A 13,834-nucleotide genomic window follows, 5' to 3' on the forward strand; every position below is an offset into this window, starting at 1 on the left:
GGGGAGAGGGGCGATCAATAAGGATCGTGTATTACAGTCAATGTAAAAAAAAGGGAACAGATTAGGTTTATCCGTGGAGAGAAAAACCTACGGAAAAAACCACGGTCACCTCAGGCTTTTTTTTTTTTTTTTAAAAAGGTACATGAAAGTAAGTACCTTCTCTCTTTTTGTTTCTTTTTGTTACAAGTTTATGCTTAAAATGGTGTCGTCTTTCATACTTACCATTCTTGCCACATTTACCCATTTTATTATTTATTATACAAAATATAGTAATATATAAATTTTGCTAAATTTGGATATACATCTTGCCCCCTGTACCCTTAATGCCCATTTAGATCACATTGTGACCTCCTTTGTTTTCTATTTTAGGCCCCTTTTAAATTAATAATAATAAAATAGTTTATGTTACCCCCTACCCTCCCTCTTTCTGGACATATATCATTACTTTACTGACGTCTTCTGAGACATGTTCCTTTATGTAGTGATAGCGAATTTGGATCCACAGTAAAATAGGAGTAGGGAAAAGTATCTGATATTAATTAATTTATCACCAGCAGCGAGAACTTAACTGTTAATTGCCAGTGGTTTTAATTCTAAGTGGATGTAGAATACTAGCTTACTAGTATTCTACTAGTTTAAGGCAGTGAGCTGGCAGAAACATTAGCACACCGGGCGAAATGCTTAGTGGTATTTCGTCTGTCGTTATGTTCTGAGTTCAAATTCCGCTGAGGTCGACTTTGGAGTCGATAAATTAAGTACCAGTTATGCACTAGGGTCAATGGAATCGATTTAATCCCTTTGTCTGTCCTTGTTTGTCCCCTCTATGTTTGGCCCCTTGTGAGCAATAGAAAAATAAGAATACTAGCTGCATTGGATCTTTTGATTGTGATGAGGAGATAAATAAGCGTAACTATATTACCATCTCTTGACCCCCATTGTTATTCTCTTCTGCCACTCCAAATTATAGTATTTTCTCCCTAAGTTCATTCTGCTACAGCAATAGCTACAAGCATGTAATTCTTTTATTCTCTAGTCCTAATGAAAAATTTGCTGAAAAAAATTATAATGGAGTTTCCTGTATGTTGATAACCTATATAGTCTTATGCATCTGAAGAAGGCAGTGTATTTCAAATTGGTGTGTTATTTGCATTGTTCAATTAAATGGAGCTGTCCGAAACAGCCGTAATGCACTAATACCTGGAGATCTTTGTTACTTATTTGCTTTTTATTCACCTTATTTCAAGCTGTGCAGATAATACCAGACTGACTTCGTGCCTCAACTTAAGTACCTAATTCAACTATCTATCTATCTATCTATCTATCTATCGATGGATGGATAGATGGATGGATGGATGGATGGATGGATGGATAGATAGATAGATAGATAGATAGATAGATAGATAGATAGACAGATAGATAGATATAGAAACATAAATCATCAGTAGTTCTTATAACCATAAAAGAAGCACACTCTAAAACATTAGAGCAGTAATATATTTTTTAAGAACTTGATTATGGCCAGTTGGAGATTGACCATTGGTTTTACACTTATAATGTGTTTAGCTATATAGGCCACTGGTCATTTGCGTCCGATGTGTCACCTATACAGCTAAGCACTTTAGAGGCATGAAACCAATGATCACTCTCTGGTGGGTCATAACTTTTAACTTCCTACAAATATATATATATGTATATATATATATTAAATTCAAATTACAACAAACGTAAATAAACAAGCAAAGCTTGCTTTTAGAAGCGTTGAGATGTCTTTTTTAGAAAGTTAAAGAAGTGACATTTTAAATTCTCAATCGCAGAATAATGCTAATAATATAGCCTGAACAGGATAAACTATCCCTATTTTGCAGAGAAAAGTATAGGTGGCCAGGGCCACCTATACTTTTCTCTGCAAAATAGGGATAGTTTATCCTGTTCAGGATATATATATATATATGCATATACATAATTATACACACACACACACACACACCACACACACACACACACACACACACACACACACACACAAAGTAAAACACAGCTTTTTAAATGGAAGGAAAAAAATTGATTTAAACAGTAGGAAACGTTAGCTGTGACAGGAAATTATAAAGATGTAAACACAATCCCAATATGCTGTTAATGTACAAAAAAAAAAAAAACAAGTGAAATTTCTGATGATAACTGTTCCTCAGTGGTGACATACTATGAAAAAACAAAATATTCAGCTGTTATATAATGCAGTTGCAAATTTAGATATAACCTCTGTGGATAATTTAATTTGCATATTTGTACTGGAAATGATTTGTCTTTAATTAAGTAATATGCATCTTATATACAACACAGTGTGTATCAGAAGGGCAGAAATAATTTTGGATGTTAAGAAGACCCATTATTGCTAGAGTCCTGTGATTACATTTCTATTAAAAAAATTTGAAGAAAATAAATACATTTTTATGTGTTTTTTTAAGATTTTGGAAGAAAACAGAATATTGAAGAATGAGTTAAGACACCTCCAGGTGATTATTTGCATTCACTTATTTTTTATCATGCTTCCTTTCCTTTTCATTTATTTACACAAATGTGCAGGGGTTGAACAAAATAGTAGACACTCCTTAAAATTTCAAACAAATTTATTTTAATATGAGGTACGACCGCCTTTGGCAGTAATTACAGCTTGAATTCTGTAAGGTATGGACTCATACAAAGTTTGAATTGTTTCCAAAGAAATTTTTGTCCATTCTTCAACTAAAACAGTCTCCAGTTCTTGTAGTGATGATTGTGGAAGATATAGACTCCTTACTTTTTTTTTAAATGCACCATAAATGTTCAATAATATTGAGATCTGCGGACTGTGGTGGCCAGATAAGATGTTCAACTAGAATGTTCCTCATGCCATTCAGTAACAACTTTAGCTGTGTGAATTGGTGCATTATCATCCTGAAAGATTGTTTCCCTTCGGAAACAGTTCCGCAACCATAGGATGAATTCGATCAGATAAAATGCTTAAATAGTCTTGACAATTCATTCTGCCATAAAGGGAAACCATTGGGCTGGTGGATTTCCAAGATCATCACAGATCCTCCTCCATGTTTAACACTTGGAAGAAAACAGTCTGGGTCAAATGCTTCTTTTGGCTGTCTCCACATGTATACTCAGTTGGTGGTTGGAAATAAGGTAAAGGCTGACTCGTCCAAGAAAATAACATTCTTCCACTGCTCTAGGGACCAATTCTGTAGGGTTTTACTCCACTCTAAATGCTTTGCAACATTTGTTTTTGAAAGTAATGATTTTCTGACTGCAGCCTTCCCATGAAATCTGGCTTTGTACAGCTCCTGGCGAACAGCTTTTGTGGAAACTGGGTTCTTGAGGTGGTCATGAAGCTCTGCAGTAATTTTAGGAGCTGTACTTTTGTGATCCTCTCCAACAATTCGCATAAGAGTTTGACGGTCCCTATCTGAAAGTTTTGGTTTTCTTCCAGAGTTTTGTTTCGACGAGGAGGTTTTTCCCTCTTTCTCAAAGCTGTCATTACTTTCAAGATAGTGCTTCTTGATACACCAAACATTTTGGCTGTTTTCGTTATGCTAGCACCTGCCATACGAGCACCAACAATTTGATTTCTTTGAAAGTCCGATAGATCTGTCATTTTAATGAATTTTAATTACCTTTTTCTGGTGATATCTGAAAAGAAACAGCAATTTTAGCAAGACATATTAAGCAACACTAATAATAAATAAAAAAACATAAAAATAAACAAGCTTTTGACAGTTTTATAGATATTTCAAAATTATGATGCTATGATGCTAGGTGTTTCCATTATTTTGTCCAACCCCTGTATATGTTTGTGTGTGTTTGTGTGTGTGTGTGTGTGTGTGTGTGTGTGTGAGAGAGAGAGAGAGACAGACAGACAGACAGACAGACAGACAGAAAGAGAGAGAGTGTATGTGTGCATGTGTGTTTTTTTTCTTGTGTGTTTGTGTAATTAACTAACACCTTTCCTCCTAAAACTGCTAATATTGTGCCAAAATTTGAAACAGTCATTATTATTTTTTACCCCATTATCTTATAGAGTTCTCTGTTGACTTCTGAAAAACACTTAAGTGGAGCCAAAGAAGAAATCCAGAAACTGAATGAGTATAACATTTTTTTTATTGTTTCAACACTCTTACACCCTACGCTATTATCAATCAAAATACCACCATTACTTATGTCTACCTTAACCTTACTTTAATTATGTATGTACATGTATGAAGGACAAATGGTCAAGGTATCCTAGCTGCCAGTAAGAGGCAGTAGATCATCTAGCAATGTTACCTATAATAGACCAGAGTCTTATCCAGGTGGAGGTATATCTTCCATCCTCTCTGTTGTGTTTCTGTACACAACACTATATTCTATATTGCCACAGTCCACTTAGGTCCCACCAGATCATCTGGTAATGTTACCTATTACAGACTGTCCTATCCAGGTGGAGGCATATCTTTCTCCCTCACTGTTGTATTTTTATACACAACACTCTACATTGCCACAGTCCACCTAGGTGCCATAAGACCATCTGGTAATGTTATCTGAGACAGACTGGTGTCCTATCCTGATGGAGGTTTATCTCCCACCCTCCAGTAATGTTACCTATGATAAATTGGTGTCTTATCTTAGAGGAGGTTTATTTTGCTTCTCTGTTCTATTTGTATACACAACACCATATTCTATATTACCACCACAGTCCACCTAGTCCCAAATTGTTCCAAAGTAAATTTTCTGACCACACATGTATGCCTGCACCTAAAGTATTTACCTCAACTATGTTATGTTGGCACTCCGTCGCTCACGACGTCAAGTTGATCTGATCAACGGAACAGCCTGCTCGTGAAATTAACGTGCAAGTGGCTGAGCACTCCACAGACACGTGTACCCTTAACGTAGTTCTCGGGGATATTCAGCGTGACACAGTGTGACAAGGCTGACCCTTTGAATTACAAGCACAACAGAAACAGGAAGTAAGAGTGAGAGAAAGTTGTGGTGAAAGAGTACAGCAGGGTTCGCCACCATCCCCTGCCGGAGCCTCGTGGAGCTTTAGGTGTTTTCGATCAATAAACACTCACAACGCCCGGTCTGGGAATCGAAACCGCGATCCTATGACCGCGAGTCCGCTGCCCTAACCACTGGGCCATTGTGCCTCCTTACCTCAACTAAACAGGGAACAAAATACTTTACAGCAGTGCTACTCGAAGTGGTGGTCCGCAGACTGGTGCTGGTCCACAAGCCATCAGCTGCCAGTAGGCGGCAAGTTTCCAGAAAAGAAAGAAACATTATAAAATGCTTATAAAATGCTTATGTAATATTGTATTATTTGTTGACAAAATAAATACAAGATAAAAAAATTGTCAACTTTTATTATATTCATTTATATATTGTTTCTGATATAAATTAATATTACTAAGAAATATTACCGGTCTCTGGCACATTGGGGAAAAAAAAAAAAACTGCCAGTACGCCACATCAGATAGTATGAGACGTGCTACTTTACAGTATTTAGTACCTTCTATTCCACTAAGACCTTAATTCAAAAACTGTACAGGAATCAACTGTCTCTCTTTCACTTAAATTTGATTAAGTAAAAAGCAGTTCTTTCCTTGATTATGCCATTCCTTATAAAAATTGCTCTATCCATATGTATCTCAATGCTGACTAAATTTACTTTCTGCTTTATTCTTCAGACACAATAAAAAGCTTGATGACCTAGTAAGAAATTTAAGCCATGAGAACAAAATGTACTGTGAAATGATTAATTCATTAAGGTAAAGAACACTGATGAGGTATATGGAAGATAGTATAATGTGTCTACAGCTGTTGTGTAATTGTGACAGTAATTTAGTGAAATACATGTATGTTCTATAAAGCATTGCCATACCTGCTTTCTGTAATTAATTATAAATGTGCATGTGTGCTTATAAATACAAATGTGTGTGTGTGTGTGTGTGTACATATACATGGGTTTGTGTGTGTGTATAGTTTTAATTAAGTTCTTCTTAAGAGAGTTAAAACCAGTTGCTAACAAAGTGACAAGATATTTTGAGTTAAGAAATTTCCCAATGTTTGTAAATATGTGGTTGAGTTGGTGTGTTGCACATACCCAAGTGTGCTTCTATTCAACTAAAGAATCTCAAATGGAGAATCTTTGGAACGTCTTACGAATTTTCACTGTGCCACTAACAGATCGAATTTAGAGAGTCTTCTTTTGTTTCTTTAGCTCTTTCTTAAAAACAAAACCATACAACTGTTGTGTAATTACAGCAGCAGTTTGATGTTTCTTGTTGCTCTTTATTAAAAAAAAAACTGAGTATTTTTTTGTAAATTTGTAGGTACATAGCCTAATGCATCTATGTTGACAGGTACAAATGAGAATTTATAGTTAAGATACAAGAACTGTAATTTCCACATTAATTCACCATAAATGTTCACTTTCCCTGAATGTTTGATGGTACATTCATATCTGCTGGGCAGCTGACCTCTACAACAGTGCATGATTTTTGTTCCCTGTTCCCAGAATATCAGGTCTGTTCTGATTGCATTGAATTGCTGTTTTTATTGGCGTATTCCACCAGTATCCTTTGTTTTTAAAGGTAAGAATACATTCTGGTTTTGACATGCCTTTGATGTATATGCCAAGACAATCTTCCCTGTGAATAACATTATAAATAGTCTTTGCAATTATATCCTGCCTCAAATAAAGTTCATATCACATAGACATTTTGGGGCAACTGTTGATGATGTAGGTGATATCTTCTAAAACTGTACAGCAGAACTGACATTTTCTATCACAACATGGAAGTTTGGTGATATCTTTGTATCTCTTGTTTATCAAGTATTTAGTAGCTTAATTTCTGTTCCTGGATAGTAAAGATATATCCTTCTAGATGGGATGTAATGTATCTATTGCAGGTCCAAGAGAGACTACTCTGCTTGTCAATGCTATTTTTGCCCTCTATCTTACAGGATATGTACCCATGCATTGCCTTTACTTCTCCTCCAAGCTTCTGTTCAGGTAGGCCAGTCCAGCCTCCTTTGGGTTGCACAAGACAATTGTATTCTCAGAGTACCTGCTCAGTAGTTCTTCTGCAACTCTGAAGATGTTATTGCTATCACTTTTGAGTATGCATGTAATGTACTCACTTCTTTCTTTAGTGTTCAGCATGTATTGCCTGAGTGATACAATGTAACATTCAATGGCTGTCTGGACTGACATTATGCTTCTGCTGACATCACTTCATCTCACATAGATCCTATCAGTGTCAATGTTAATGTGAAAGCTACCAGTAGTGGCCAGTACCTTTCTAGATTTGACGTCCAGGCTGCAGATCTCAAGTGGCTTGTACAATATCCTAAATATTGGTACTAGCACTGGCATTGCAAAAGCATTGCAAGATATGGCCTTGTTAAATACAGACAGTTCTAAGTTCCATATTCTCTGAAGTCAACAGAAGTATAGATGTATATATATATGTGTGTGTGTGTATGTATGTAAATGTATGCATGTATCAATGTAAGGTAATAACAGGGGACCATAAGTATTATTTCATAGATTCATGTGCTATAATTTGGAAATCTAGATTTGATCATCATTATCATTCATACCAGTATAGAAGAAAAACTAATTCTACAAATCTAAGTAAATGCATTTGGAATTCAAAAGATAGAAACATTAAGTATGATTTAAAGTGGTCCTTTATTAGTTACACACCATCGTACAATACTGCTAATTCTAAATGTGATCTTTGCTTTGAGGAAATGTATTATATAATTACTTCTAAATTAATAATATTAAATTATGATTGTAATTTTACACTGAAATTTTGTCACATATTTAGAAAAGCATTTAAATATTTCTATTTTAATCATAATTGCTTTTCATATAATATAATAAGCATGTGTATTTGTTTTGGAAGATTCCTGATGTGAAATCATGTTTTGAAACAGATATTGTTATATTCCAGGATGGTCAGGTTTTTTTTTTTTCCTTCCCAAATAAACACATGCACTATACATTCGTTTTTCACTTCAGATTTATTGTTCTTATTTTATGTTCTTTGTCTAAAAATCTTTCATTACACATCCTCTGACCTCTTCAGCAACTCTCCATTCCATGTTCCCTCCTGCTCTGTTAAGTCCATTCTGTCTTTCTATGATGTGTATCTTTATTTGTGCATGCGTTTGCATCTGTATGTGTGTGTCTGTGTATACACATATCCATGTGTTTTGTGTGTGTGTATATGGGTTTGTTAACTATATTGTTTGTATCCATCCCCTTTTAGTGTTTTCTTTCTATTTATTTACTCATTTATCTCGACTTTTTTTCCCATTTTTTCTTAGGTGTGTGTGTCTTTTGTGTGTGTATATGTGGGTATATGTATTATACTGTTTGTATCTGTCTTTTTGGCTTTCTCCCATTTTGTCTTTAGTCATTATGTGGTGTAGAGTGGTGGTAGTGGTAGTGCTAGTGGGTGTTATTGTTCTATTTGTGTTTTCTGTTGAGACTCAGTCTGTCTATTACTATGTGTGTGGAATGATGTCTATGTAACTCATGTGTAGTCCCAACCAAGCAAGACTGTGTTATGCGTATGTGTAAGAAAAAAAAAGCACCTAAAAACAACTTTAGTGTTCATATTAATTTGTCAAATGTAATGCTTATTTGTTCACATCATTTTGAATTATTCAGGTTCAAGAGGGGTGTCTACAATATTTGCTTGTAACTTTGTAAATTTTTTTACACATAGATTTGAAATTTTATCAGTGGGTGCTTTATATACCACTGGTTTATAGTTATGTAATTTTAGCTGATCTTGTTGAATAAATTTGACTTTTATGGGCAGGTAAATTTAATTAACAGGTGTAAAAGCAATAACATTACAGATAAACACTGAAATTGAAATTTTCAATGCATCTTACCTGTTTGATTTGTTACTAAAATTATCCCTGAATGCAACCGACGAAAATTTTGCCCCTTTTCAAGATGAGGTACATAATTTGAATTAATTAAAATACAGGTATAACCGGTACAAGATTTTATTCTTTTGGTAAATAGCTCATACATCAGTGTGGAATAATTTTTTTCCACAATTTTTTTCTGGTGCATTCAATGTATCTGGCCTCCAAACCTGCTGCAAGCCACTTTTTTCCAGGAAAGAAAGGTGGGAAGGGTGGTGGTGACCTTGAAGTTTCCCATCATGGGTATTTTGTTTCACAGGTCTTTTTTCATTTCCTGGTTATTTTGCATGCTTTCAACGAATGTGACATCAAAATCACATATAAATTGCTTCTTTTTACAAAAAAGGAAAGATTTGGCTGTTATTTCCAGCATGCTCTGCTACCACATAACAACTATTTGCGTTCATACTGAAATATTTGTGTTCATACCGAAATAGCTACCAACTTTTTTTCCTTCCGTTTATTTTATCCACTTTATAGAAGTCAATATTTTCCCTGTTGATATCCACCTCAGTGAGGTCACGGATCAAGTGGAAACACATCAAACACTGTTCCCTCTTGACAGGACTAAGAAAATTCTCACTGTCTCTACAAGTAACAAGCAAGTGGATTTGGTTTCAAGTCCTACAAGTTATTAATAATAATAAGTGGTGTTATATCAGGGTTGAAAGAATGATGTGTACAATATTAAATATGCTAAGACAATCTGAAAACAATCGAAACTTAAACGTTTACCGATTTTTATGAAACTATTGGATTAATGGACTTGAGTTAACGGAAGCTAAATGTAACGGAAGTAAATTAGTCCAAGAATGATTTCCAAAGTTAGCTTAAAAGTTAAATTGTTAACGAAAACGTTAACTTTGTGAATTAATGATTAACAGACTTATGCCCAGCTCTGTATGTGTGTGTATGTGTGTATGTAATATATGAATGTTTGTATGTTCAAGTATAAAAATGTGGCATTTGTTGATGATAGAATATAAACTATTTGATAGAAGCAAACAAAAGACAACTTTGTTTTCTAAGTCTATTTCACATCTTCATTTTCCATTTCAAGCATATTTTGGATGGGTCTGTTCCAGTACAGTGATTCAGCGCTTATCCTGGTTTCTGCCATCCCTTTCCTGAAGTCCAGTGATTGACTCTCCTCACTTCTTCCCACATCTTCCTTTTTCATTAGATTTTTTCCATTCAGGTCATTATTGCTATTGTTCTGTGAAATACAATGTCAGAGTTTTGAGGATGGAATGGTCCTTGAAGCTGGAAGTCCCAGCAAGTATTGAAATGGCTTTGTTTCATTTTAACCCTTTAGTGTTTAAACTCATCTTAATCTGCCCAAATATTCTACCTATTTTGTGTTCAAAATGGCCAGATTTGGCCTTTGATACCTTTCCTAAAATGTCCTAAAAATATGCAGTCACATCAATGAAATCTTGAGGCTATAAGATAATGCATAATTAATTCAAAACAGTGTGAATAAATAAACATTACCTTTAAAAGAATAATCTGAATGCTTAGGGTAAATTCTTTTTATTTTTTTTTTAGTCAAAGAGAAGGGTACATTTCAAGTCAAGATGATGCCATAGTAAATTTGGCTTCAACATTAAAAATAACAGACAAGCAAGAGGCAAATGGAAACATGAAATGTAAATAAACATTACTCAAAGACTCTGCAACAGGTAATTTTGATTGACATTTTTATTTAATATTCTTGATTTTGAAGAACACTTTAAAGTAGATGCTTCACAACATATTGGCTACCAGGCAAATCAAGGGCCTTATAGTATTAATTTACTGACAAGTCACAGCATGCATAGATCAACATGGAGTCCCCATACTTGTGAGGCCACTAGACAAATCAATGCCCTGAGCCCTATGGTACTTATTTGTTAACAGTAAGCCACAACATACATAGAGCATAATTGAGCCCCTAGACCAGTGAGGCCCCTGAATAGAACAATGCACTGGACCCTATAGCATTTATTTATTGACAGTGAGCCACAACATATATAGAGCATAATTGAGCCCCTAGGCCCATGAGACACCTGAGCAAATTAATGCACTGGGCCATGTCATATTTATTTATTGACAAGTCACAGTATACATAGATCAGAATTGGGGCCTCTAGACCTGTGAGGACCCCAAGCATCTGCTTAGTGTGCCCATGCCTTCTGACAGCACTGTTTTTGAAGTTGCTATATATAACCTCATGAACTTTGCATGTCTATACACACCTTCTTGTATCATGTCACTTCACAATAAAATCTCTTAATGAAATATTTGTAGATATACTCTAAAATACATTCACCCATGTTATTATTTTATTACACCATGCCTAAAGTTCCATATTACATTGGATAATCTTGGATTTGCAACATGCTGAAGACCAGTGAACTTAACTTCCTTGATGCATTCTTTGCAAATTGACTGGATCGTTCTGTCTGTTGGTTTGTGGCATACTGTCTAATCAATTGTAGGCAATTATGCCACCTGTAAATCTACCACCAGAAATTTTGTAAATTACCCCCTGGTAAATTTGTCACTGAAAATTTCATCCCTGGTAAATTCGCCACTGGTAACTTCTGATGATTTTATGCCCATAATTTTCTCAAAGTAAGTATATTCTATACTTGGGACATACGACTCACACAGAGTAGTCATCACACCTAAGTAGCCAAGACAAGTAGTGCAATATCCTTGGCACATTTTTATTTGCAAAACATATCCCATAAGTACTAAACCATCATAGTTTTGACACAGGAATATTTACCAATCAATTGAAAAAATGTTTAGGCACAAAGAAAAAAATACCTATTTGTTGACAAATCTTAAATTTGACATTGGAAAAAAGTTTCACAGAAGTAATAATAACTAGCATTCTGACATAGAAAAAATGGTTTGGCAAAAATAGCTGAGTAGTGTGACATTGGAAAAATGGTTCCACAAAAATAGTTGAGCAGTCTGACAGGAAAATTGTTCCACAAAAATGATAATAGCTGAGCAGTCTTACATATGAAAAATGATTTGGGAACAACAGCTGAGCAATGTGACATAGGGAAAAATGGTTCTTCAACTATGAAGCATTCTTAAAAATACCAATTTGTTTACAAATATAAAGGAAAAAAATATGTGATGTGATTACTGAATACTGATGGGCAATTCTCAGCTCAGTTTTGGGGGTTCAGCCAGATATTCCAGGCAACTCCTTCAAGAATTTCAGCAATGGCACATTGGCTGAGGTCCAGTTCTTGATAAAGGGCCTGCAGGTGATGCTGTAATTGAACTTAATCTCGTTTTGGTCCCATTTTGCCAACTTCATATAGCATGGCTGTGGTCGAACAACTGGCCTCCTCACATCGTAACCACTGGACACAGGTCCACAGTTGGGTGGTAATGCCAAACCATACTGTGAAATTTATTGTTCCATCCCTCATAAATATTGTTTGTGCATGGATTTCCATTTACTGTGGTACTGTGTTAATTCTACAACTCCGGTGGAAACATGGGTAGAATGTGATGAAGATTCAAAACCAATCTGCCTGCATCAAGTCAACAATATGAGCCAAAGACCTAGGTTTAATCAAAACAGTACAGGAGGTCCTGTGCTTCATTAGGCACAATATTCTTCAGAACTTGCATCCCCGCTTGAACTTGGCAGTGGTAAGATGGCCAGGCTATCAAGTATTCCAACAAAATGTCACAATTCTACATTGGTGCTATACAGGTTCATTAAGCCTAGGTCCTGGATTTTCTGCCACATGCTTTGAGTTAAATGATAAAAGTAACCCTGACTATAGATGTTCTGCCCCGAAACGGCTTGCACGGCATGAACAGCATCCTCAAAATCTGTCATAGTGGTTGGGAAAGTTGTTGGCATTTATCAACAAGAACTTGGAGGAGTTCTTTGTATGTTTCACGATGTTTAGTTGACAGCAGGGCGAAAACTGAAGTTATGTAGTTGTTTCTGAGTGGGTTCGGTTGCAAAATCTAGGATTCTGTCATTGCGGTTTGGGCTATTACCATCTAGCACAAAATGTTCTCCGCATATTGTTGTTTTATATTTGTCAGGCAATTCCCCCAGTTTGTGAAGTCGTCAAGCATCAGATGTCATGGGCCATTGATTATGTATTGTCTGTTTGCAGACTTCCTCCCTGGGAACTTCACTCTTACAGTGTTGTCGCATTCTGTAATGATCTGATTAGGCTTCTCCTTATTTGTAACGACTTTCCGTTTCTTCTGTTTCATGATATCGCGTACCTTGGCCACTTTGATCCTGTCAGCATCAGCCAGATGATCGTGTATCTATCCTGGTCTAGGGTCATCATGCTGAAGGTCAGTGGACAATGTTCCATGATACGCACAGTCCCATCAGATGCAGACCCAATACATTCAGATCTGTCCTGTCTTTTTCTTTATATACATATGCCAGTCCATACAGACTTTCTCTTAGCCTTGTGTGCTTTGAATGACTTCCATTCAATACATTATTGTTATAATGATCATCATGAAATTGCATATTGTTCTGCATAATATTGTGACCAAACAGGTAATAGCAAAAATATATTTTGAATTTTATCAAAACTGTTTCATTAGCTCCATATTATCTAGAACAATATGAAATTTTGTGATGATAGTTCATTGCTTGAGATATCTGTTTAAAAACTCAGAGCAAATGAGCCTGAATGGACAGTATTAGCAAAATTACCAGGGGCAAAATTTCTGGGGATGAATTTTCTGGAGGTGAATTTACCATCATATGTGGTATGTGGTATGCTTCCCATTGATCTAGCTTCATCTATTCAATAAATACTTATCTACCTACCTGTGTATGTATATATATATATATATATAT

The 13,834-nt window shown here is 35.4% G+C and overlaps 1 protein-coding gene across 1 annotated transcript in view; it reads left to right on the top strand.

Moving 5' to 3' along the window:
• The window catches only part of LOC106871313 (uncharacterized), a 27,534-nt gene that overhangs the window by 11,508 nt on the left and 2,192 nt on the right, over positions 1-13,834 (top strand). Inside the window, exons 4-7 of the mRNA XM_014917698.2 lie at positions 2,466-2,513; positions 4,064-4,128; positions 5,712-5,792; positions 10,528-10,661. Coding sequence (XP_014773184.1) covers positions 2,466-2,513; positions 4,064-4,128; positions 5,712-5,792; positions 10,528-10,636 — 303 coding nt within the window. The 3' untranslated portion in view covers positions 10,637-10,661. The remainder of the gene's footprint in view (positions 1-2,465; positions 2,514-4,063; positions 4,129-5,711; positions 5,793-10,527; positions 10,662-13,834) is intronic.

Source organism: Octopus bimaculoides, chromosome 16 (assembly GCF_001194135.2).
Source record: "Octopus bimaculoides isolate UCB-OBI-ISO-001 chromosome 16, ASM119413v2, whole genome shotgun sequence".
NCBI lineage: Eukaryota > Metazoa > Mollusca > Cephalopoda > Octopoda > Octopodidae > Octopus > Octopus bimaculoides.